At 42.7% G+C, this 26,209-nt stretch overlaps 1 protein-coding gene across 1 annotated transcript in view; it reads left to right on the top strand.

Annotated features, from left to right (window-relative positions):
- Nucleotides 1-26,209, top strand: part of arap2 (ArfGAP with RhoGAP domain, ankyrin repeat and PH domain 2) — a 338,594-nt gene that overhangs the window by 103,405 nt on the left and 208,980 nt on the right. Inside the window, exon 6 of the mRNA XM_080189086.1 lies at nt 6,277-6,603. Within this exon, the coding sequence (XP_080045212.1) occupies nt 6,277-6,603 (327 nt within the window). The remainder of the gene's footprint in view (nt 1-6,276; nt 6,604-26,209) is intronic.

The raw sequence follows: 26,209 nt of genomic DNA on the forward strand, positions 1-26,209 counted from the left end.
AATGGAGAAATGGCTGAGTGCCAAATTCTCTGTCCTCGCTTGCAGCAGCAACGGGGCATGAATGGCTGGAAAATCCCAGCCATGTTGTGATTTCCCACTGGCCTCTGCAGTGGGAAGCACTCCATGTTGTCTTCCCTGCCACGAGACTGAGACCTAAGTGGGAGAATTCCACCGTAAAAGTAGGAAAATGAATATTAAGGCTGGAGTATGAGAAAGGTTCACAAAAAAGTTTTTAAAAATGAAACATTTTTTACATTGCCAAAATGCGATGGGACTCCTGAAAGGAGAGCAGTGAGTTAATAGTGAATTATCATAAATCATCGAGGGTGTATGTCAAGCACATACTTTGCCTGAATCTTTTTGGCCCCTCTAACTGGTGGGATCTTCCGGTCCAGCCAAAGTCAGTGGATGTTTGAATGGTTCATCAGATCTGCTGCGGAGGGGTGGGGGGGGCGGTGGTTAGTCACTGCGACAGGGCTAAAATTCCAGCCTTTATATTAGAGTTTACAAAAGAGGGACCGGGAATGAAGTAAATCCAGTTTTGTGTAGAAATTAATTTATACAGTTATTGAAGAGATTAGTCAAGCTGAAAGGGGACAAAAGTGTTGTGAGCTGCTGGAACACATCCAAGATTCTGAGGAAATTGGGGGTCAGGTTCTGTTGAGAATGGCCATTGTCTAGTCAGCATTTATCAAATGTAATACTCATTTTCAAACAGGGACACAGGCCAACCAGATAATTACAGGCATCCGTGATAGGAGAAAAACTTTGGAGTCTTTAATTAAATGCACCCCACACCCCGGACATTCTCTCTTCTGCTGCCTTCCATTGGGAAAAAGATACAAAAGTCTGAGGACATGTATCAACCAACAAAAAACAGCTTCTCCCCTGCTGCCATCGGACTTTTGAATGGACCTACCTTGCACCAAGTTGAACTTTCTCTACATCCTAGCTATGGCTGTAACACTTCATTCTGCATTCTCTCCTTTTCTTCTCTATGAACAGTATGTTGTTTGTATAGTGTGCAAAATACAATACTTTTTTCTCTGTATACTAATACCTATGATGTGGAGATGCCAGCATTGGACAGTAAGAAGTCTCACAACACTAAGTTGAAGTCCAACAGGTTTATTTGGTAGCAAGATCCATTAGCTTTTGGAGCGTTGTTCCTTCATCAGGTGAGTGGGAGTTATGTTCACAAACAGGGCGTATAAAGACACAAACTCAATTTACAAAATAATGTTTGGAATGTGAGTCTTTACAGATAATCAAGTTTTAAAGATACAGACAATGAGTGGAGAGAGGGTTAAGCACAGGTTAAAGAGGTGTGTATTGTCTCCAGCCAGGACAGTTAGTGAGATTTTGTAAGCCCAGGCAAGCCGTAGGGCTTACAGATAGTGTGACATGAATGCAAGATCCCGATTGAGGCTGTCCTTATGTGTGGAACTTGGCTCTCAGTTTCTGCTCAGTGATTCTGTGTTGTCGTGTGTCGTGAAGGCCGCCTTGGAGAATGCTTATCCGAAGATCAGAGACTGAATGCCCATGACTGCTGAAGTGTTCTTCAACATGAAGAGATCAGTCTTGCCTGGTGATTGTCGAGTGGTATTCATTCATCCATTGTTGTAACATCTGCATGGTCTCCCAATGTACCATCCCTCTGAGCAGATCCTGTGTATACGGAGGGCTTGTCTGTAGGGAATGGTTTCTTTAATGTGTTTAGGGTGGAAGCTGGAGAAGTGGAGCATTCTGAGTTTATTTGTGAGGTGGTACAGTGAAGTGCTGAGGTGACTATCCTTGATGGAGATGCATGTGTCCAAGAATGCAGCTGATTCGGGAGAATAGTCCATGGTGAGTCTGGTAGTGAGATGGACCTTGTTGATGTCATCGTATAGTTGTTTCAGTGACTGAACACCCCTCGACAATCACCAGGCAGGAATGATCTCTTCCTGTTAGGGAACACTTCAGCAGTCACAAGCATTCGGCCTCTGATCTTTGGGTAAGCGTTCTCCAAGGTGGCCTTCATGACACATGACAATGCAGAAACGTTGAGCAGAAACTGATTGTCAAGTTCTGCACCCATGAGGATGGCCTCAACTGGGATTTTGGGTTCATGTCACACTATGGACCCGATTTTACCAACAATTTGTGCCGTTTTTGGTCGCAAAATCTGGGTAAAGTAGGGTGTGAAGCCTTTATTGCGATCTGCACCTGCGTCTGCACAGATCGCCACATTACCGAGACCCGCGAATGGCGGGGATCCCTTCTGTACCCAAATCGGGTGCAACGACGATTTAAATGCATTTGCATGCATTTAACTTGAAATTAATAAACTGCCTGCCCAACTTTATCAGCAGTTCCCCCTTTACCACTGCGTTTACCAATCCGGGACCTGTTGAATAAAAGTCTGAGTCAGGTGCTCCAGCCTCTGAAGAGCGCGTGAAGTGTTTCCAACAGCTCTGTAACTCAGATCAGTGGTGGGGGTGGAGGCGGGTCACATCATTCTCTGGTTGGGAAGGGAGGAGAGGAGTGAGGTCAGATTGTTGTCTGGTTGGGGGGGGGGAGGAGGAGGAGGAGGCAAATCAAATGTATCTCTGGTGGAGGGGGCAGATGGATCTCTAGTTGGGAGTGGGCAGGGAGGTCTGCTGCCATTCTGTGGGTGATCAGTGGGGGAAGGGGGGGCAGGGGTGGCGATCGGCCTGGGTAGTTGGGGGTTGGATAAGGGGGACACACATTACTGCCCCCCTTATCCACCCCCCCACAACCCACACATATCACTGCCCCCCTTATACACACCCCAATACCCAGACCAATCAGTACCCCTGCCCCCCTTCCTCCCACTGATCACCTGCAAAGTGGCAGCGGACCTCCCCAGCAGAAATCCATCTGACCTACTCCACTGATCGCCTGCAGAGTGGCAGCGGACCACCGCCACACCACCCCCCCCCCCACCCAAAGATACACCCAATTTTTTTCTAACTGCGCGTGCAGTTCAGAGCTCTGATCTTTCCAGCTGCATTAAGCCCCGCCCACAGCACGAATGGGACTGGAGATGGCTGAGAGCGTATGGGGACACCTGAAAGCGGATTTTTAAGTCGGATCTGTACTACGCCCAGAATCGGCACTTAGAATGAAAATGGTAAAATCGGGCCTTATCTGTAAACCCCACAACTTGCCTGTGCTTGCAAAATCTCATTAACTGTTCTGGCTGGCGACATTACATATCTCTTTAACCTGTGCTTAACCCTCTCTCTACTCACATTGTCTGTACGTTTAAGACTTGATTATCTGTAAAGACTCGCATTCCAACCATTATTGTAAATTGAGTTTGTGTCTTTATATACCCTGTTTGTGACAGACCTCCCACTCACCTGATGCAGGAACAGCACTCCGAAAGCTTGTGGCTTGTGCTACCAATCAAACTTTTTAGACTTTAACCTGGTGTTGTGAGACTTTATACTGTACTAACACATATGACAGTAATAGATCAAATAAAAGTGAAATTACTATTAAAAAAACTCAGAGCATCCAACACAAATTTCCATAAGAGAAATTGCATTTGGCAAACCTCATTGTGGCAGTGACAGGTGTGGTTGATGAGGAAAATACAAATGATGTAGTGTATCTGAATTTTCAGGAAGCTTTTGGCCAAGTGCCACAATATGCAGTGTACGTAAAAAGTTAGGGATTTGCATTTGCAGAATGTTAGCAAATTGGTATGAAACAGGTTAGAAGGGAAGGAAGAGAGTTGGATTTAAGGTCTGTCTACGAGGCCTGAAGTCAGCCACAATGTATTATAGGGCTGTCTTCTGAAACTGCTATTATTCACGGTACATCAGTGAGTGAGAGGTTTAAAATAAAGGCATATTAGTCTAACAATGGAAAAAATGTAGAACAGAAAAAAAATGTTCTTTTAGATAGAAATTTATGAGGCATTGCAAGCTCCAACTGGACTTGGCGAGTGAAGTAGAGAACTTGGCTTGAATTTCTGCTCCCAAGTCAGGAGCATGAGTCATAAAAATTCCCAACTCAGCACACAATCACAGGACAAAGGATCTATTCTGCTTCCTAGCTCCTTGTCTGAGCACTGTCTCTGCACTGTGTCTTCAGAGCTTGCCTTACAGTCACCATGCCACCCTCCGATATTGTGATCTGCCCAAAATGCTGAGGGTCATCCCATGCCATGTAGTCCAATCTAAGGTTGGTAACCTTGTAGTAATTGTACGTACTTTTGCTGCCTCACTGTTGAACACCATGTTGAACACTTTGCTTAAAAAAAGCCATTTCAGCTAACAATGTATTTTCAAAGAATGCTGTCAACTTTCCAAGCTAATCCCAGAGAGCCTGCTGAGTCTAAAATATGGTCAAGTTAGCTTTAAGGCTTAACATAGTTACGCAGGCAGAAATACCTTAAAATGAAGTCTTTTAACTGAAGCAAACCATTACAAATGATCTCTCAACTCCTCAAAAAGGAAAAAGGGTATCTTAGCTTTTCAAAGAACTCTGGTAGGCTTAGACCTTTTCCTCAACTGTCTAAAGCCACCAGTTGTGTTATGAAAAATTCTCTTCAACAAAAGTTGCTTTGGATTGAAGGCAGCTGCATTTTTAAGTATGCTGCTGCCTTCATGAACTGTTTACGGGTGAAATACCTTCTGCCCTTCCCCCCCTCCCCAAAAACGGTGAGTGTTGGGTTCGGGGATGGAATCCTAATTCCGGGTTCCAAATCCATTTAGGTCAAGGCGTGAAGCTTTCTGTCCCTGTGATAGTTCAGTCCCAAGTCAACTTTGGCAGATAGTTGAAGAAAAGGGAGGTAAAGTGAACTTGGCAGACTTGAGGGTCCAGAGCTGCTGCTTGCAAACAGAAGAAAGACCAACGCAGATTCCTTGTTTGGAAAGACCTGTTCCTGTCTTGCAATTTCTATGCAAATGATTTTAGTGCTGCCTGGAAACAAGTCTTTGAAACCTGGTTGGATTAGGATAACACATGCAGCAAGTGAACTTGTCAGTGGTCCATTTTCCATTTTAATATATAGCCTCTAGAATTTAGAAAACAATTTTCTTCACACAAGTGGATGCTATGATAAAACAATTATCTATTGGCTGAGTGAAATGTTTAGGTAGTTACTTTAGAGGAGCATTTTTAAATGGTTGAGCCCAATATTAATCAGTCTGTGCTGCCGAAATGAGAAAAACATAGAACAGAGAGGGAGCAAGGAAAGTAAAATAAGTTCTTTGGCTCTCAGTAATGTTATATAAAAATATTGACTAAACAAGAGGCAAATTACTGCAAGTCCACAACAGCTCAGTCAATATCTGAAAAGAGGAATAATTGAATACCATAGATTGCGTGCCTGAATTCCAGCAGGTATTAAGAGAGACTTACATTTATATAGCACCTTTGACCACCGCTGGAAGTCATGAGTGCTTTACAGCCAATCAAATATTTTTAAAGCACAGTCACTGTTCAAATGTATGAAATGTGGCAACCAATTCACACAAAGCAAATTACAACAAACTGCTTTGTGATAATGACAGTTAATGTGTCTTCGTGATGTTGATTGAAGACTGGGAATATTAACCAAAACACTGGGGAGAATTCCCCTGTTCTTGTTCCAAATAGAGCAATGGGATCTTTTACCTGAGAGAGCAGATGGGACCTCGAATTAATAACACAGCACCATTGACAGTGCAGCATTCCTTCAGTACTGCACTGGAATGTTGGCCTAGATTGTTTTCAAGTCTAGCAATAGAATCCCTACAGTACAGAAGGAGACTATTTGGCCCATCAAGTCAGCACTGACTCTCTGATAGATCATCTTACCAAGGACCACCCCCCACCCTGTCCCCTAACCTCGTGCTTTTACCCCACTAATATCCCTAACCTTGACATTTTGGGACACTATGGGGCAATTTAGCATGGCTAATCCACCTAACTGGCACATCTTTGGATGTGGGAGGAAACCGGAGCACCTGGAGGAAACCCACACAGACAAGGGGAGAGTGTGCAAACTCCATACACAAAGTCACCCAAGACAGGAATTGAACCTGGATTCCTGGCGCTGTGAGGCAGCAGTGCTAATACACTGTGCTACTTTGCTCACTGTGTCAATGAGCCCATAACCTTTTGATTCAGCACCAACGATTCCACCAATCGAGCCAATGTTGATGCGCAAATGGATATATTTTTCAATGGGAAACCGGTAGACAACCTTATCAAAGATTACTGATGTGAATAAAGTGATTCTTTTAAAAAAATAACACAATGTTTCATAATTTACAGGACCTACCATGGTGCAAAATTGTGTGACAGCAATGTTGAACAAGCATTCTTACACTCAGAACGTTGTACATCAGACAATGAGCCTGAAATGGAATATGCTACAGTCGGTGACAGCATTTGCAAGCTGAGGTCAGCTGGTCAGGCAGTGTCTAAAGACATTCAAGCAACACACAAGCAAATTTTAGTGAACTGGGAGGATGGTGTCACAGAAGAATCTACCTACGGTTCAACAGACGTTGAACATGAATCAATATCACCCTATGCTTGCTTCTATGGTGCAGCAAAGAAGACAAAAGAAGGTTGGCTGGATAAACTCTCACCGCAAGGGTAGGAACACCCTGATTACTATGCATGCATGTTTTAAAGCTCATTGATCAATTTGTACCACTTTCAATTTTGCTTTAGAAGGGGAAGAGTTATTGCAAAATTAGTAGCAAACTTCATTGCTGCAATTAATTGCTGCACCCTTCAGATACTTCCATTCACTTTGCAACAATGATCAGCAATTATAATTTGTACTTTTTAAAAGAGACAGTTATGTTAAAATTTAAGCTTTGGAATCAAAACGCAGTTTCTAAATTTGCTGATATCAAATCGGGGGGGGAGGTGGGGTAATGAGTACGTGGGAGGATTGCAACAAATGTCAAGAAAACGTTCATCAACTTCCAGAATGGATGTGTAACTTGTAGATGAATTTCAGTACAAACAATATCTTGGTAAGAAGGATGAGATTTGTAAACTAAGAATCTAAATGGAATAGAGAAGCAAATGGGTCAGGGAGTATAAATATAGAAATTACTGAAAGCAGCAAAACATGTTAACAAGGCAAACTGGGGGAGGGGGGAATTTCCTTGGGCCTGTTAGCCCTGAATGCGAATTGCAGTGGCCCAGAACAGTGGGTGTTGGCGCAAAAATAGATTTTGCACCAAGCACCACACCCAACAAAGTGCTCGTGGTCTGTCCCATTGGGCCTCAAACAGGTTCTCATCTGCTAAACATATTTAAAGTCAGTACTTAAAATATAATTGGCAGGTCTGAAGCCTGATTCAAATAGCTCCCACAATTCACCCACCTCTCCAGTGAGATCTACACTGGGTGGACTTTCGTTGGACCCGAGGGAGAGCCTCCAACAAGGGGTGTAGCTACAAGATAAAGAAGCAGTCAAGTCATGGACTGTCAATCAGGAATAGACTTTGTCAACATTGAAGTCAAGATCAATGGGGTACTTGAGATGCGATCAACTGTGAAGGGAAATAAAAATAAATACAGGTGGCTGGACGAAGATAGAAATCCATTGAGCTGGCAGGTGAATAATTTATGAGGCACTTCACATTAAATATGTTACAGAGCAAAGGCTTCAAGTGCAGTGGAGAGGGTTTCAATGATTTTTAGCTTATGGGAAGCTTCAGCAACTTCAAAACAAAGCTGTGCGTGCACAGTGGTGGTCCCCACGCGGGTGTGGGCACTTATTCCCAGTTCAGGAGAATTGTGGCCGAACTTCATAAAGCCAAGGCAAATACGTTAGTAAGAAAAGCAAACCAAGCACTGTAGTTTAATTGTTGAGAGAAAATTAAAATGTACAAGCTATGTTAAATTTGTGTTAAATATTAATTAGAGCACAGTCGGACACTGCAGTGATCTGAACTCTGCATTATTAATGGGATACAAGGGCAATGGAAAAAGTGAAAAATAATTGACAAGGATAGAATCACAACTACGGTTATACTTATTGGAAAAGATGGTACAGTCCAGGTGCCTTTTCTTTCACAAGAAAAGGCTATGGGTAAACTAATAGTTATCTTTAACGTGAAGATAGATTTTTGATATAGAGAGTGTTCTCACTGGCGGGAAAAAGCAAAACTAGAGGCCAGGAATATAAAATAATTACCAAGTAACCTAATACGAAATATAAAAGGAATTTATGAAGCCTCAAAAAAAGCATAAACGCAGCATGAACTAGTTGGGCCTAGTGACCTGTTCCTGTGCTGTAGGTTCCACGTTTGTTTTGCAAACCCATAATTTTCCAGTTGCACACTCAATTGATTTGTTACTAAGCAACTTTCAAGATTGGGACATTAATAAGATGCTGAACATCCTGTATCACTAAAGAGTATTAAAACGTAGACATCTGCAAGAAAGTGATTTAAACGAACATTTCTCAGCTGTCAGAGAGGGAGAAACAAGCAGCACTTTTTATCCTGGTGAAGCAAAGGGGATCGAGGCCAAGTGTAGACTTCAAGAGAACTGGCGTTAGAGGGGAGGTGGGTTAACTGCACTTTTGTCGAAATTCCAGGTATACTTTAGATACTACATGAATGTCTAAATTTTCTCATTTCTCCCCCCGCCCCTCATTTCATAGTTGTAGGCACCTGGCACCTTTTTTCCGGAAAAGCAATTTGCCATTGGCGGGGAGGTGCAACTGCAGCTTATGAAGTTTTATACAGAGTGTATCATAAATTATAATAGTATTCAAAATTATAACGTTAAATATAGACTAAGGAATTTCCACTGGAAATACAAAATTCAGCTCAGAATGGCAAAGAGAGAAAAATCTGCATTTAGAGCTGTACGGTGGCACAGTGGTTAGCAGTATCAGGGCCCCGGTTTCAATTCCACCTTTGAGTGACTGTGTGGAGTTTGCACACACTCCCTGTGCCTATGTGGGTTTCCTCTGGGCATTTCAATTTCTTCCCACACTTTGCATTGCAGCCACTGTTGTAATCTAAGAAATGCACTTTTTACACACCAACTTTCCACAAACAGCAATGGGATAATGACCATGCAATTAATGTTTTTTCAGATGCTGGATGGATAAATATTACTATGGAATACTGCTCTGCTTTTTTCCAAAATAATGCAATGTAATCAATTACATCCACCCACTCAGGTAGATGGTACCTCCGTTTAGTGTCTCACCCAAAAACAGACCACTCAAGACAATGAAACTCCCCCCTCAGCGTTAGCCTTGGTTTTTGTGTTTAAGCCCTGGACTGGGCCTTGAAGTGGAGATGCCAGCATTGGACTGGGGTAAACACAGTAATAAGTTTCACAACACCAGGTTAAAGTCCAACAGTTTCTTTTGTCTCACAAGCCAGTAGCTTTCGGAGCGCTGCTTCTTCGTCAGGTGTTCTGTTCACAAACAGACCATACAAGGACACAAACTCAATTTACAAAATAATGGTTGGAATGCGAATCTTTACAGGTAATCAAGAGTTAAAGGTACAGACAATGTGAGTGGAGAGAGGGTTAAGCACAGATTAAAGAGATGTGTATTGTCTCCAGCCAAGACAGCTAGTGAGACTTTGCAAGCCCAGGCAATTTGTGGGGGTTACAGATAGCGTGACATGAACCCAAGATCCCGGTTGAGGCCTTCCTCGTGTGCGGAACTTGGTTATCAGTTTCTGCTTAGCAACTCTGCATTGTCGTGTGTCATGAAGGCCGCCTTGGAGAACCATACCCGAATACCAGAGGCCGAATGCCTGTGACTGCTGAAGTGTTCCTCAACAGGAAGAGAACACTCTTGCCTGGTGATTGTCGAGCGGCGTTCATTCATCCACTGTTGTCGTTTTGAGACTGGTGTTGCATGGTCTCAACGCCGACAACCACCAATCTCCAGATGCAATTTTACAACTTATCCACTTCATCCATTGTGGACCAACATAGAACATAGAACATTACAGCGCAGAACAGGCCCTTCGGCCCACGATGTTGCGCTGACCAGTTAAAAAACAATGACCCTCTAACCTAAACCAATCCCTTTTCATCCATAAACCTATCCACGGATCTCTTAAACGCCCCCAAACTAGGCACATTTACAACTGCAGCAGGCAGGGCATTCCAATCCCTCACCACCCTCTGGGTAAAGAACCTACCCCTGACATCTGTCCTATAACTACCCCCCCTTAGTTTAAAGCCATGCCCCCTCGTGCTAGCTTTCTCCATCCGAGGAAAAAGGCTATCACTGTCCACCCTATCCAAACCTCTAATCATCTTATATGTTTCAATAAGGTCCCCTCGCAGCCGCCTTCTTTCTAACGAAAACAATCTCAAATCCCTCAGTCTCTCCTCATAGGACCTCCCCTCCATAATGACATCACCTTCAACAACCAGTTCTCTATCCAGACACACGGAACAGCCATGGGGACCAAATTTGCACCTCAGTATGCCAACATCTTTATGCACAGGTTCTTCACTGCACAGGACCTTCAACCGATGCTATACACTAGATACATCGATGACGTTTTGTTCCTTTGGATTCACGGTGAACAATCACTGAAACAACTATATAATGATACCAACAAGTTCCATTCCACCATCAGACTCACCATGGACTATTCTCCGGAATCGGTTGCATTCTTGGAGACATGCATCTCCATCAAGGACCTCAGCACCTCACTGTGCCGCAAGCCCATGGATAACCTCACAATGCTCCACTTCTCCAGCTTCCACCCTAAACACATTAAAGAAACCATCCCCTACGGACAAGTCCTCTGTATACACAGGATCTGTTCAGATGAGGAGGATCGCAACAGACACCTCCAGACACTGAAAGCTGCCCTCATAAGAACAGGATATGGATCTTGACTCACTGATCGACAGTTCTGATGCGCCACAGTAAAAACTGCACTGACAACCTCAGAAAACAAACAGGGGATACTGGTGGACAGAGTACACTTCATCGTTCAGTACTTCCCCGGAGCAGAGGAAATACGTCAACTTCTCTGGAGTCTTTGATGACACGTCATTGATGAAGATGAACATCTCGCTAAGGCCATCCCCACACCCCCACTTCTTGCCTTCAAACAACCGCTCGACCTCAAACAGACCATTGTCCACAGCAAACTATCCAGCATTCAGGAGAACAGTGACCACAACACCACACAACCATGCCACAGCAACCTCTGCAAGACCTGCTGGATCATCGACATGGATGCCATCATCTCACACGAGAACACCATCCACCAGGTACATGGTACTTACACTTGCAAGTTAGCCAACGTTATCTACCTGATACACAGCAGGAAAGAATGTCCTGAGGCGTGGTACATTGGGGAGACCATGCAGATGCTATGACAACAGATGAATGAATACCACTTGACAATCACCAGGCAAGAGTGTTCTCTTCCTGTTGGGGAACATTTCAGCGGTCATGGGCATTTGGCCTCTGATCTTTGGATAAGGGTTCTCCAAGGCGGCCTTCATAACACATGACAGCACAGAGTCGTTGAGCAGAGACTGATAACCAAGTTCCGCACACATGAGGATGGCCTCAACCGGGATCTTGGGTTCATGTCACACTTTCTGTATCCCCATGATTTGCCTGGGCTTGCAAAATCTCACCAACGGTCCTGGCTTGAGACAATACATATTTCTTTAACCTGTGCTTAACCCTCTCTCCACTCACATTCTGTACCTTTAAGACCTGATTACCTGTAAAGACTTGCATTCCAACCATTATTTTGTAAATTGAGTTTGTGTCTTTCTATGCCCCGTTTGTGAACAGAACTCCCACTTACCTGATGAAGGAGCAGCGCTCCGAAAACTAGTGACTTGTGCTACCAAATAAACTTGTTGGACTTTAACCTGGTGTTGTCAGACTTCTTATTGGGCCCTGAACCTTGTGATTAAAGAGGCAAGAGTACCATCAAGTGGGCCTGTGGCTGATGCTGGATGAATAGATGGCTGCTAGAATTGATGATATCAAAACGGAGGATGAACTGTTCCCTATCTCTGACCCCACTTCATTTGAACACTGACTCCTTTAGCCTGCTGCCCTGGGTTTATGTTTGAAAAAAATATTTAGTCACCCCTACAAAATGGCCAAAATCTCCTTTGCTTTTCTGAACAAAAAACAAGGAATCTAGATGAGCAGGTTACGGCTAAACTTGCATAGCCATGGCAGTGCTTTTGAGAGTGGAATTTATGGTAGGACCTTGCAATCTTGCACATTCCTGTGGGAGCAGACGTTGCATAAACATGAAGGGACTAGCAGGGTTACATCAAATGTTGAAATTCTTATCAGTTCTTCCTCCAACGCTTTGAATGCTTTGGACGCCTATATGAAGCAGTTTATTAGCATGCTGGAACCTGATACTGTCAGGACTTGCTGCCAATTTCAGAATCAGCATTCAATTGGAAATAATATTAGATTTATACAAAACGTAGTAAGATAATGAGGAGCTAAGAGATGAGTTGAAATAAAATGTTAATATGAGTGAACATGTGCTTAAGCATTTAACTGATAAAGATACTTCAGAACTAAAAGTTTATAGTGTCTAATTTTGAGGCCTGAAGATATTGACGTATTTTGAGGATCATTAGAATATGTAGAATTTTACAAATTGACTGCAATTAAACTTTTAAAGGTTTATTTGACTAATGATTGATGAAAATGTATATTAATTGATAATTAAGGTTATAGTGTATGGAACCTCTTGCTAGCTCTCTTGCAACTTCAATGACTTGTTTCTGAAGTGCATTCATTGTTATTCTGAGAAAACATCTCGTCGTTTTGTGTACAGCCAAGTTCTGGTAGCAACAATGAGATGAATCACTAATTAATCTGTTTTGGATGTTAATTTGCTGTAAATTGTTGGTCTGGATGTTTGCGGTCCCTGACCTTCATTAAGTAATGCCTTTGGGTGTTTATCATCCACAAGGATGGGTTTGACTTCTCTTTTGAAACAATGCTGCCATTGTTTATGTGCTATGTACACATTAGTGATATGTCAATGTTGTTGGATGTTCCTCTGGTAAACATGTCACAGTAACTTCATTTGCAGAGTTAATTTAAGCCTACTGGTGACAATAATAAATAAACTTTAAAACTTTTCAAAAAAAGTTTTAAACAGTTTTCCCTTGCGTTTCGTAAAATGAGCTAGACATAAACATCACAGTTCACCTATTTTTGTTCCTGCCACTCTGGTAGGCGGATGATACAATAATAAGAAGTTGTTAACTAATTATTATCTCTTTTTCTGCTTGACACATAAACACAAGTGCCAGAATTTTACTGCCTCGCTGCCCGAAGCTCGTAAGGTCCCACCCAAGGCCAACGGAGAATGCCACTCAGCGAGCCCATTGGGGTGGGCGAGGCGTAAAATTCTGGCCAAGGTCTGGAAACCTTCATTAGTGGAATGCTTTGGGAACCATTTAAAAAAAAAGACTTGCATTTAAAAATGCTTTACATAGTCTGCGGGCACCCCAAAACACTTTGTAGGTAGTTCAGTGCTTTTGAAGAATAGTCACTGTTTTAAATGGGCCAATTGAAAGCGAATTAACACACAGCAAGATCTTCCAAAAAACATGCAAAAATCATTAGGTAATCGAGTTATAGACGTTTGTTGAGGGAGGGATTGTGTTGACTTGCTGCGGTCTTCATTGCCACACATTTGCTGACTAGTCTGTCAAAGGCTGAATTGGTGTAGCTGATTCAAGTTTGGATCTCCTCAGCAATGTTTCCGATCTTGTATTAAAGACAGTTGCAGAAATATTCTCACCATGCTCATGTACTGCAATGAGACCTGAACCATGTGTCAGCAACCGATAAGAACATTAGAGAAACTCCATCAGTGATGCCTCTGCTGCAGTCTCTTGATTTCAGCAGGGAGACCATTGAACAAAAACTTGTGGCATTCTTAAAGCAAGTTGCTTGTGCATTCAAACAAAGCTCCTGAGCTGGACACTGTGTCCAGATGGCCGAAAATCATCATCCCCGCCAAGCTCTGTTTCGCGAGCTCTCAAATGGCCAATGTTCCAATGGATGAAAAAGAAAATGCTTCAATGACACTTGATCTCCTTGATGCTTGGCATCATTGACAGCAAGCTTCTCCCACTGTCAATCAATCAGAGTGGCAACAACTTGTCCATTGAGCTGTGTCACACATTGAGTCACAATACCTTAATGATGAGACAGGTGATGGTAGAGAAGGGAAGAAAATCCTGCCCTTTGGATCTCGCTACCTCACAGAATATTCTTTCTCAACTGCTAAAAGATTGGTGGGTTGAGAATTGGCTTGTTTAATCACATGAGGACCCATGGCAAACTACACAATGCATGAATTGAGGGACAGACAATTATGACATTGAGGGAGGGATATATATTGGCCAAGACACTGAGAACCCTTTTGCATTGCTTCAAATAACCCTGCTCAGTCTGTTAGATTCATCTAAAAGGTGACACGTCTGACAAAGTCATACTCTTTCGGTCTTACCATCACTGAGCCAAAGGCACTCTCCAGTGACTTTCGACCTTACAATGTTGTTTTCAGGAATGTGACATTTACCAGATCTGATTCATCTTTCAGAATAGTTTCTGAAAAAGATCTAATTTGCATTTGTATGGATCAGCACTATCTACTTTTATCATCTTGTTAGGGAGTCTGTTTTATAGATTTATCCTGAACTCATTTAAGTAATATTCTCTTGTGATTCATTTCCAATTTACTCCTTTCAAGCACAGACCTTGACCTCTGGGTTTTATTGTTTAGGGCAAGGTGAAATAGAAACATAGAAAAACTACAGCACAAACAGGCCCTTCAGCCCACAAGTTGAACCGAACATGTCCCTTCCTACTAGGCATACCTACAACCCTCTCTCTTATTAAGTTCCATGTACTTATTCAAAAATCTCTGAAAAGACCGTATCAAATCCACAAATGTCTCATCATGTTTCACATTATCTAATCAGAATCCTGAACATTGCCACGATCACATCTCAACCTTTTCTCTGGTGAATAAGTCCAATCACTTTCATAATCCAAATCTTCCATCTCCTCCATTGTTCTGGTTGCCCCTTCCTGAATCCTCTCAATGATCTTTTTTGGCTGGGGTGACCAGAACTGTACATTGTGCCGTTATAGTAAGTGCAGATGCAGTAATGATTTTATAAAGTGACATTACTTTGACCATATCCTACATTTCATTTGCTTAATGTTAATCATCTGCACCAAGCATGGCTGCGATAGTCTGTTTACTGTCAACTAGTTCTCCTTCAACTATTTTATTTTTCATACACGAAATATTAGATACTAAACAAGAATTTCAAAACTCAACACTGTGAAACCCCACTGGTAACGTTCTTGCAGGATGATCTCAGTCCCTGTACCATCACTACTGCTGTTTCTACTATAAATATATTTATACAGATTGCTATTTTATGTTTAACTTCTTGAGGCCACTATGTCAAAGGACCTACTGAATGCAAGTGTGTCACATCCACTACCTTCCCCCTGACCAAGCTCCTTTGACACACCTTAAAAGTAAACCATTAAATTAGAATGGCAAGACAACTCTTTCATGAACTAGTATTGACTATCATTTATCATATTATTATTATTATTATTATTATTATTATCTATTTGTGCCCTAATTTTACCTTTAAATAGGATTTCCATAACTTAACCTTCAATGGATGTCAAACTTACTGGTTTGTAATTTCATGGATCACTTTTGCAACTTTTCTTGCAAAGGAATAACATAAGCAGTCTTCATGTATCTCTCCTGCATTCTGTGATTTCTGGAAGAGTCTTGCCAGAGTCCTTACAATTTTCTCTCAATAGTTCCTTGTGGATTCTCAGAGGCATTTCATCCGGTCTCGGATTTATTGAAGCTTCTGGGTCTGAACTCTGGACTGTGCTGAATGAACTGATCACAGCAAGGGATTACAGCTGAGCTTTGTGTCCTTGAGTTAAGGCTCCTTTCGCTGTTTAATATTCACTAATCACTGCTGGAAGTGTGAAGGGGCAGAATTTGGATGAAGGCAGCATTCCTTTTGGGTGAGATGTCCAAGTAGCCTGGACATACTCACCATCATGAGTCGCGCACAAATTATCACAAAGCAGCACAAGTAGAATGATTGAGCCTATACCCACAGAAGCCTCTAAGAGGGGAGAAAATCAGTGTGGGAAACAACATCTGTTATAGGAACTTTTAGTATCTGCAGCATAGCTAAATTTTAAATTGCTATCTAGCAAGGCTCAATCCACTATAAATAGAGGCAGTAATGTTGAGAAAAAAATGGTGGTACTTTTACTTTGCACAGTTACATGTTAAAGCACTTCAGTTGCTAAATGGCTCTGGCAGGGTTTTTGAGAGAAAGCTTGTAGTAATGTGTAAGGGATGTACAGATCTAAAATGTGATGCCATAACTGATAATTAAAAAGCTGCAGTGTTTTTTCAGCTATAAATTTTGAATGCTGGTTATTTGATGTGTTATTGAAACTGCATTTCATTCACAGTTGATTGAGAGTTGTTGACGCATTGTATTTTTTTGTAGCTCTGTACGAGAGCAGAGATATAATTAGTGCAGGATGAAGCTGCTGCATTTTGTTTGGTATAACTATTTTAGTCTTGTTTCGAAAATCTCAAAGATTTTCCATTTCAAGTATCAGAGAAACAATGCTGTGTCTAGTATATGCACCCGTTAAGGTAGTGTTATTGGATGGTACATCATCTAAACCTCTTGTTTCTTTTACTCCTGTATGCAAGTTACTGTCTCAATAGTTGCATGAAATCTAGCTCAGGCTGCAGTAACGGAGCTTTTAGACAGAGATTTGTATTTTTTTTAGTCGAGGTAGTGGATATTCCTCACAGAGAAGTAGATTTGTTATTGCTGAACTACTGTTTGATTTATTTTTAGTGAATTTTTGTGTTCTGAGAGGAAAGATGTTTATGGCAAGTGGGAAGCTCTGTGTCATGGGTCCTGCAGTGTGGCTACAATTTTGGCACTTCTGTAAGTGGATTATCATATGATGAAATGTAATGCAGACTGTTGTCTATTCTTCCATCGCCAGAGGCTTGGAATGGCACTTTACTTGTGTATTTTCCATTTGCAACACCAGCCATCCTATAGCTTCATAGTGGAATTGCAAATTAATGTGGGAGTAAGGGGCAATTTTGTAGCTTTGGTCCCCCAGAAATTTTATTGAGCCTGCCCAACTCTCTTCACATTGGTCAACCAAGAGCTGTTTCACTTGATCAGAACATAAGAACATAAGAACATAAGAAATAGGAGCAGGAGTAGGCCATCTAGCCCTTCGAGCCTGCCCCGCCATTCAATAAGATCATGGCTGATCTGTCGTGGCTCAGTTCCACTTTCCCGCCCTCTCCCCATAACCCTTAATCCCCTCTCTTATCAAGAACCCATCAACCCGCTTCTTAAAAATATTTAGCGAGGTAGCCTCCACCACTTCAACGGGCAGAGAATTCCAGAGATTCACCACCCTTTGAGTGAAGAAGTTCCTCCTCAACTCCGTTCTAAACCGCCTCCCCTTTATCTTGAGGCTGTGCCCCCTAGTCCTACTGTCTTTTTTGAGCGGGAAGAGTCTCTCCACCTCTACCCTATCCATCCCATTCATCATCTTATACGTCTCAATGAGATCTCCCCTCATTCTTCTAAACTCTAACGAGTACAAGCCTAGTTTATTCAACCTCTCCTCATAGCTCAATCCCCTCAACTCCGGTATCAGCCTAGTAAACCTCCTCTGCACTCCCTCCAGGGCCAAAATATCCTTGCGCAGGTGCGGCGCCCAAAACTGCACACAGTACTCCAGCTGCGGCCTCACCAATGCCCTATGCAGCTGCAGCAAGACCTCCCTACTTTTATATTCAATCCCCCTCGCTATGAAGGCCAGCATCCCATTCGCCTTCCTGACCACCTGCTGCACCTGCAAGCTGGGTTTTTGCGATTCATGCACAAGGACCCCGAGGTCCCTCTGCACCGTCGCCTGCTGCAGTTTTTCGCCACGTAAGTAATAGTCCTTCCTACCATCAGTCTGTCTTTAAAACCAATTTCCAAAGGAGAAGGGCCAGTTTCAAACCCATTATGTCACTCAGTTGCCTATTCTGATGAATGTTCCATAGGCAGAATCATATTATATGGAATTGGGTATAAACATTTGTTCTGTACAGTTGAATAACAGGTTGTCACTATAAATTGTTTCCATATTGTGTTGAATAATGCAATTGAACAATTAAGGTGAGGTTTTCACTTCCTGTGAACATTGTGTGGCTGTGTTAATTGAACTTCTGTGCTTTGATATTTTACATTTGGATTTTCTGCCCCATTCTCTTTGGAATGAAAATAGGAACTTATTTTCTATACTGAATTTTCTGGCAAAAGGTCATCAACCTGCAATGTTAACTCTGTGTTTCTCTTCCTATAGACATTGCCTGAAATTCTTGGTATTTTCTGTCTTTTTTTCAGCACCCTCAGTCTTTTGCTTTTGACTGTAGAATTCTAAATATGTATTAAAGCATGTGGTGAATTCAGTGTTGTGTTGGTGAATTAGGACATTTTATTTGTTTTGCTGCGAGAATAGGCCCAACATGATGGATCCTCCTTCTTGCATGATTATTCAGCTGTAAGATGAGCCTTGATAAACCAGTTTCCAGTGGGTACAAATTTGAAATGCAAAACTGTTAAATTATAAGAACAGCTAATGTGGGAAGTTAAAGCATAATCTTGCATGTGTATAATAGGTTGGCATTTTTGTGATATTTTAGTGGTACACCTTGCTGGGATTTCTATTAAATCTATGATATCAGTTCAGGACATGTTCCATTTTGATATCAGGTTGATTGTGGAATAGTCTGAACTATTTGAAATCTTCTCACCAAGGTGCAAGGAAAGTATCAGAACTGTGGAAGTGGTTCACAAGGGTCAAGAGGTTCATTCAAAGTATTTGAGGAAAAGTGCACAGAAGGGCTTAAAATAAACTTGATAGATCAGAAGGATGCTAATTAGAAAATAAAATAATTATCATTCAGGGGTGCAATCATATAGGGTAAAGGGAAAATGGATGTTAACCAGTAGAAGACAAATTGGGGATTGACAGAGTTAGTGATGGCTGGAATTCTCTTCTGGCTAGAGCCCTTGAGATAAAATTGCAGATTTTTCAGAGGCAAATAGTTGGAAAGTTTGAAGGTTTCCAGGAATGGGTGAGTCAACAACCTACTTTACCTTATCTTCTTGATTAGATCGTCTTTTCAGTTGAAAAAAAACTTGGTTGTCTGAATATGATGTGTTCACCAGCATGAAATGTGGAAAAGCAGTCGTATGAATTGTATCAGTTATTTGTGGTGCAGGTAGGAGTATGTATATTTCATGGTCACTATTGGTCAGATTTCTAGATATTTGTATAATTAGAAGCAGATGTATTTCATGCAGTAAGCCAAGTTAATTTTGCCATCTAAAAGAGAAATGAAACCAGAATGGACGTAGTTCGTACATATATGTTGCTGTGGACACTAGGCGCACGCTGGTAGTACAAATTAACTTTTAACAAAATATTATTGGCGGCACGGTAGCACAGTTGCTGTCTTATAGGCCAGGGACCCAGGTTCAATTCCAGCCTTGAGTCACTATCCGTGTCGAGTTCGCACATTCTCCGTGTCTGCTTGGGTTTCCTCCAGGTGCTTCAGTTTCCTCCCAGACTCCAAAGATTTGCAGGTTAGATGGATTGGCTGTGGTAAATTGCCCCTTGGTGTCAGGGGGACTAGCTAGGGTAAATACTTGGGGTTTCGGGGATAGTGCTTAGGTGGGATCATTGTCAGTCCAGGCTTGATTGGCTGAGTGGCGTCTTTCTGCACTGTAAGGATACTATGATTTCTATGATTCATTGAGAAAGTCAATAACTTTAGTGGTTATTTTCTTCAATTTTCTTGCTTTTGATGAGATCATTTCAGTAAAGTCACTCTGATCATGCAGAACCTGTGGAAACTGTTCCTGGTTACTTAAACTTTTCTTTGGTCCTGAGTTGTTATGAAATGACATTGCTTGCCTGGAGTACATTTTTATTTATTTAGCTGCAGTGCACTCCAATGATCTAAAAAAAATTCTGCACCAACAAGGGCATAATTGTCACTTCATGCAAATAGTTACTTCCATCTTTGTTAAAGTTATCAATTTTTTTCTTCCAGTATACTATTAGTAGAGTGAAAATTGTTGGTTATTGGAGTTGTAGGTTCATACATCAAACTTTATGCAAGTATTGAGCACCAAAAGTGAGAAGAAGGTTCTTTACGCAGAGAGTTGTGGGAGTATGGAACGCGTTACCGAGTAGGGTGGTGGAGGCAGGAACGTTGGACTTGTTTAAGGTTCAGTTAGGTAAACACATGAGTGAAACGAGGATGGAGGGTTATGGTCGGGGCTATTAAATAAGGTTAGAACCTCGGGAGACACTGGAAAAGCAGGCTTGTAAGATTAACGTTTTTGTCTTTTTATTCCGCAGGTGGAGGTCCACCTCGTGTCAAACGAGGGGCATGCACACGGTGGGTCGTGCGTGGGCTGCTCTTGGAAGTTCCGGGAGTGGCCTGGCACTTCGTGTCGGTGTGTGTGCTTGATCCTGGACCGGTAGACGGGCGCCGCAACAGCTCGGTGACTAGCACTGCTAGCTGTGCAGATACATGGATTTGGGCCTGTGTCTGTGGGAGTTTGTGCATTCTCCCTGTGGTTGCGTGGGTTTCCTCCGGGCGCTCTGGTTTCCTCCCACACCCCAAAGATGTGCTCTTAGGCTGATTGGTTTTACCAAATTGACACTATTCTCCCCTGAATCTGGCTAAGTTAGGGGTTCCATTCGTAGATATGCAGGGTAGAATAGGTGTAGGGTGATGCGGCGGCGGGGGCTCGTTGGGCCGAAGGGCCTGTTTCACGTGCTGGGTTGTTCTTTGTTCTTTGTTCAAAAGGTCGGGTAATGCATGATTAGATGCAAGGTGAGCTCATGACTCTGCCCTAACAACGTGTCTCATCGCCGACATTTAGCAAAGTTAACTATTTTATTTTGGACAATTTTTTTTTTGGTGATGATAATTATGCAATTTCCTGAAGGTGATTTTAGTCCTTTCCTTATCAACTCCCTGCCCCCATCCACCTCCAATTCTAGTGAACTGTTCCACCGAACAAGGACATTTGCATTTATCACACTATCGGTCAGTAAGTGAGGTCGCCAGTTTGTGACTCATCCTTAGATAAACACACAAAATTCTGTAAATATTCAGCAGGTCGTGCAGCATCTGTTGAGAGAGGAACAGAGTTAATGTTTCAGGTCAATGGCCTCTCTTCAGATCTGGGAATTATGCTAATCAATTTCTGTACGCATAGTTGAGATCCTGATGCTATCATTCCTGATCACTGGAAGCATTCAGTATCCCATGGTATCAGCAACTATTTGCTTTCATGTTGGGCACAGTTTTTCAGCAAGAATTTTGGCAGAAAAGCAGAAAGTCTACTGAGCACCATACCAGGTCTCTTGATTCTAATAGTTACATCCTGACTTAAAACATTGGTTCTATTTTCTCTCTGCAGGCGCTGTCAGACTTGCTGAGTTTCTTCAGATTTTCTATTTTTGTTTCAGATTTCAGCATCCACAGTATTTTGCATTTACCTTGTGGTTACTGCTCGCCTACTTAGGTGTACAAATGAATGATTTGCAAATGCTTTACTTGTTGCGCGGAACTGCGGCAAACTATATTTGGGTAGGAAACCAAATGACCACTTCATTCATCAGATGTTAAGCAACAGTGCCTTATATGTTACAGATAGAAACAATTCTCTTACCGTTAAAATTCAAATTAAAACAACCAGTACTTCCATTTATATAATGCATTTAGCATTGGAATTCTTCAAGGTATCCTCTGAGGTAAAAATACCCTTCCTTGGGCGAGAAGACCGAAACTGCATACAGTATTCCAAGTGTAGTCTCGCCAAGCCCCTATACAATGGCAGTATGATTTCTTTACTCTTGCACTCCTGATGCTTTGTAATAAAGGTTTGCCTACCACTTCCTTTTCTCTAATTGTTTGCTGTGTCTTTGTGTGATTCATGTACACGACTACCTAGATTGTTCTGTACGCCAATATTTTCCAGTCTCTGACCACAAAACATATTCTGCCTTTCTAGTCTTCCTAACATAGCGCATAACTTCATGTTTCCCACATTTGCCACATGTTATCTGTTTGTAAATTGACATTTTCTTTATTGCAAGTTACTATCCCACCTATTTTAATGTCATCTGCAAAGTTGGCTATAGGGCCTTCTATCCCTGTGCCATTAATATTGATTGTAAATAGTTGGGGCCCAAGTACCAAACACTGGCACCACTTGTTCACAAGGCTGTTGTGAGGCACTGTATCAAACACCTTTTGAAAGTCTATGTATACCACATCAACAGCAGTGCTCTCACTGACTCTGTTACCTCTAAATAGAAACTTCGGCAAGTTAGTTCAACATGATTTGCCTCAAGAAATCTATGCTGGCTTTCCTTAATTAAACCACGTATTTATCCATGTGACTATTAATATTGACCTGAATTATCCTGAAGTTTCCTGAAATTGTCCTGATGTTTCACCATGACTGAAGTTAAACTTACTGGCCTGTGGTTGCTGGGCTTATCTTTTCACTCTTTTTTGAACAAAGGTTCAACATTTACAAATCTTTGGGATGAACTGAGTTTTTGATTTGATTTCATTTATTATTGTCACACATGTACTAATACACAGTGAAAATATTGTTCCTTGCACACTATATAGACAGAGCATAACGTACATAGAGAAAGGAAGGAGAGAGTGTAGAATGTAATGTTTCAGTCACAGCTAGGATGTAGAGAAGGATCAACTTAATGCGAGGCAGGTCCATTCAAAAGTCTGACTGCAGCAGGAAAGAAGCTGTTCTTGAGTCAGTTGTTACATGAGCTCAGTCTAAGGAAGACGGGAAAATCGTGCTAGCTCCTTGCAATTTCCATTCCCGCTTCAGTATTCTTGGGACATCTCTTCTGGTCCTGGTGCCTTAACAATTTTAACTCCAGCAACCTATACAGTCCCACCTCCTTTTCAATTTTAAATTGATCTGGAATCTGAATTTCGTCCTCTTTTACCATGACCTGGGTAACATCTTCTTTCTTTGTAAAGACTAATTCAAAATATTCATTTTAGTAGCTCAGCTCTGCCCTCTTTCTCAATGTGTAAATCCCCCTTTTGGTTTCTAATCAGACCCTCCATTTAGCACCCTTTTACTATTTATAAGCTGAAAGACTCTTTGGAATTCTCTTTTATGTCAGCTGATAGTCTCTTTATATACTCTCTCTTATTTACTTCCTCACCTCTGAACCTTGGTTTTCAATTGTATTTGTATTTTACTAGGCATCTACTGCTGAAGAAAATCCAGGGAGTTGCGGATTTATTTTCCCTATCCTTTTGAGGGAATTTACCTTGACTGTGCCTGAATTATCTCCTTCCTGAAGGTAGCCCGTTGTTCAGCTACCAATTTTCCTGCAGAACTTTCAATTAATTCAGCCCAGGTCTACTCTTACCCCTGTGAAGTTGGCGTTCACCTAATTAATTATTCTTACTTTGGATTGTACTTTGTCCTTCTCGGTACAGTGATACAGTGGTTAGCACTGCTGCCTCACAGCTCCAGGGACCTGGGTTTGATTCCTGGCTTGGGTCACTGTCTTTGTGGAGTTTGTACATTCTCCCTGTGCCTTTGTGGGTATCCTCCAGGTGCTCCCTTTCCTCCCACAGTCCAAAGATGTGTGCGTTAGGTTGATTGGCCGCGCTAAATTGGCCCTTAATATCCTGGAATGCATTGGTTAGAAGGATGAGCAGGGTAAATATGTGGAGTTATGGGCTAGGGCCTGGGTGGGACTGTGGCCGGTACGGACTCAATGGGCTGAATGGCCTCCTTCTACACATTCAGTTTTCTATGATACTATGATAGCCAGCCTAAACCTTACAATGCAATGATAACTATCCTTTAAATCTTCTGCTACTGCCATTTGATCCATTTGGTGCATCTCATTTATTTCATCATGGGACACGGGTGTCGATGACAAGGCCAGCATTTGTTGACCGGCTGCCATCCCATAAGATATGAATCCATGTCTCATTAGATTGGCCCTCTGGATTACTAGTCCAGTGACATTATCACTATACCACCATCTCCCCATGTTGAGCAGTGCCCCTGGCATCTAGTGTTGTAGAAAATTTCCCCAGGCACACTCTAAGAACGTTTTCCCTGCTGTGCCCTTTACACTACTGCAATCACAGACTACGATTGAATGATTCAAATCTCCCATTATAATACTCTTATCACTTTTACACCACTCAGTAATTTTCTTTCTAATTTGTTCCTGTACACCTTCCCACTACGTGGTGGCCAACAGACTACACTGAGGAATGTCATTGTGTCTTTTTGTTCCTTAGCTCTTGCCAAACAGATTCTGGGGTGAAACGTGGAATTCGTGTATGCGTTCCCGCCCGATAGCATTTCCCACAGCCAGATTTCCAGCGGTGTCAGCTCCATGCTGTAATTTGTTGGGGAAGCACCAAGATCAGCACTGCTGCCTCATGGCGCCAGGGACCCGGATTCAAATCCCAGCTTGGATCACTGCCTGTGCAGAGTTTGCTCGTTCTCCCCGTGTCTGCTTTGGTTTCCTCCGGGTGCTCAGGTTTCCTCCCACAGCCCAAAAATATGCTGGTTAGGTGAATTGGCCATGCTAAGTTCTCCCTCAGTTAACCGAACAAGTGCTGGCATGTGGCGACTAGGGGATTTTCACAGTAACTTCGCTTCAGTGTTAATGTAAGCCTTTTCGTGACGAATAAATTACTAAAATAAAAATTAAAAACAAATTATTTAAATAGGTATTTCCATATATTTTAAATATCATTAGCAGGCCCAGGATAGAAGTCTCCGGGCCCGCTAGTATCTCCCACCCACCCTCTGCCTCTCTGCCAGAGTGGTTTACTCCAGCGGGGTTTAATGGGGAACTCGCGGCCCAACACCTTTGGAGTGAAGGAGGAGTAATCGGCACTCTCCAGACGGTCGGGTGCTGGGATGGGCCCCTTGGACATTAGCACCTTGTCAGTGCCAGCCTGGGCCACCTGGCACTGTCCAAGGAACAAAGTGCCAGTGTCTGGGGTCACCTTGGAACTGCCCATCGGGCATGGAGCAGTGCCAAGGGAGCTGAGCTTATGACAAGTGGGGTGTAGGGGCAGGGTGCGGTGGGGCAATCATTTGGGGTGGGAGTTCCCGCTGCCACTCTGCAAACAAGATCGGTGGAGGAAGGAGGCTGGCCAGCGATTGGGGTGTGCTGGGGGAGGTGGCGGAGGAGACCATCAGCCTGCTGGTTGGTTTTGGACTGCAGTTGGGGGGAGGATTTGGAGAGGTGGGACTAGAGATTCGGGTGGGCTGGGAGGAGGGATTTGGGGCTGGCTCGCGAACGGTCAGGGGGTCAGCGATCAGGCCGTGTGGGGAACAGAGGGCTGGCGATTTGGGGGTTGCGGGAATGGCCAGCAATGGAGCTGATCAGTGATTGGGAGGTCGGCACTGTGGGGCCACTGCACGTTGCGCTGATCATGGCACTGACGTAATTGGTGCATGCGCAGTGGCCCGCTCAATTCTATGTTGTCAGCCTCTGCAGCGGGAGTAGACCCCATTCACACTCGCGACCTCAGCAATGCACAGAGTACGGGAGAGTCTTCTCTGAACTCCCACTGAAAAAACCATGAATTATCCCAGTTTTCACATGAATTTGACACTTGGAATTTTTGGGGAGAATTCCGGTCTCTGTTTTTAACCTTCTGGGACATTCTTTTCCTTTTCCTCCAGCCAGGCTGAGCCACCTCCAATCTGGGTCATCTCCGTGGTGACCTGTACCCTTTTTGACTGCAACAACATGAATTAATTTTAGCCTGAGGTATAGTGCATGGAGGGATATTGCTCTTTACTCTATGGCACGTCATAGTGCTCATTCACATGTGTTCTGTGTACACCTGCAGGAACAGTGTTCACATACACAAGCCTCAATGCTATATCAGAGGTATGTGCCATGTTTTGCACCTGAGGTGCAGTATGCAGTTGTAGCTTTTTCTCTGGAGCTCGGTGTGGATGAGCAAAGCTACTCACCTTGCTGGAATGCAGCATGTCAGTGAACTTTCTC

The sequence above is a fragment of the Carcharhinus amblyrhynchos genome, chromosome 1 (assembly GCF_965287045.1).
Source record: "Carcharhinus amblyrhynchos chromosome 1, sCarAmb.v2.hapA, whole genome shotgun sequence".
NCBI lineage: Eukaryota > Metazoa > Chordata > Chondrichthyes > Carcharhiniformes > Carcharhinidae > Carcharhinus > Carcharhinus amblyrhynchos.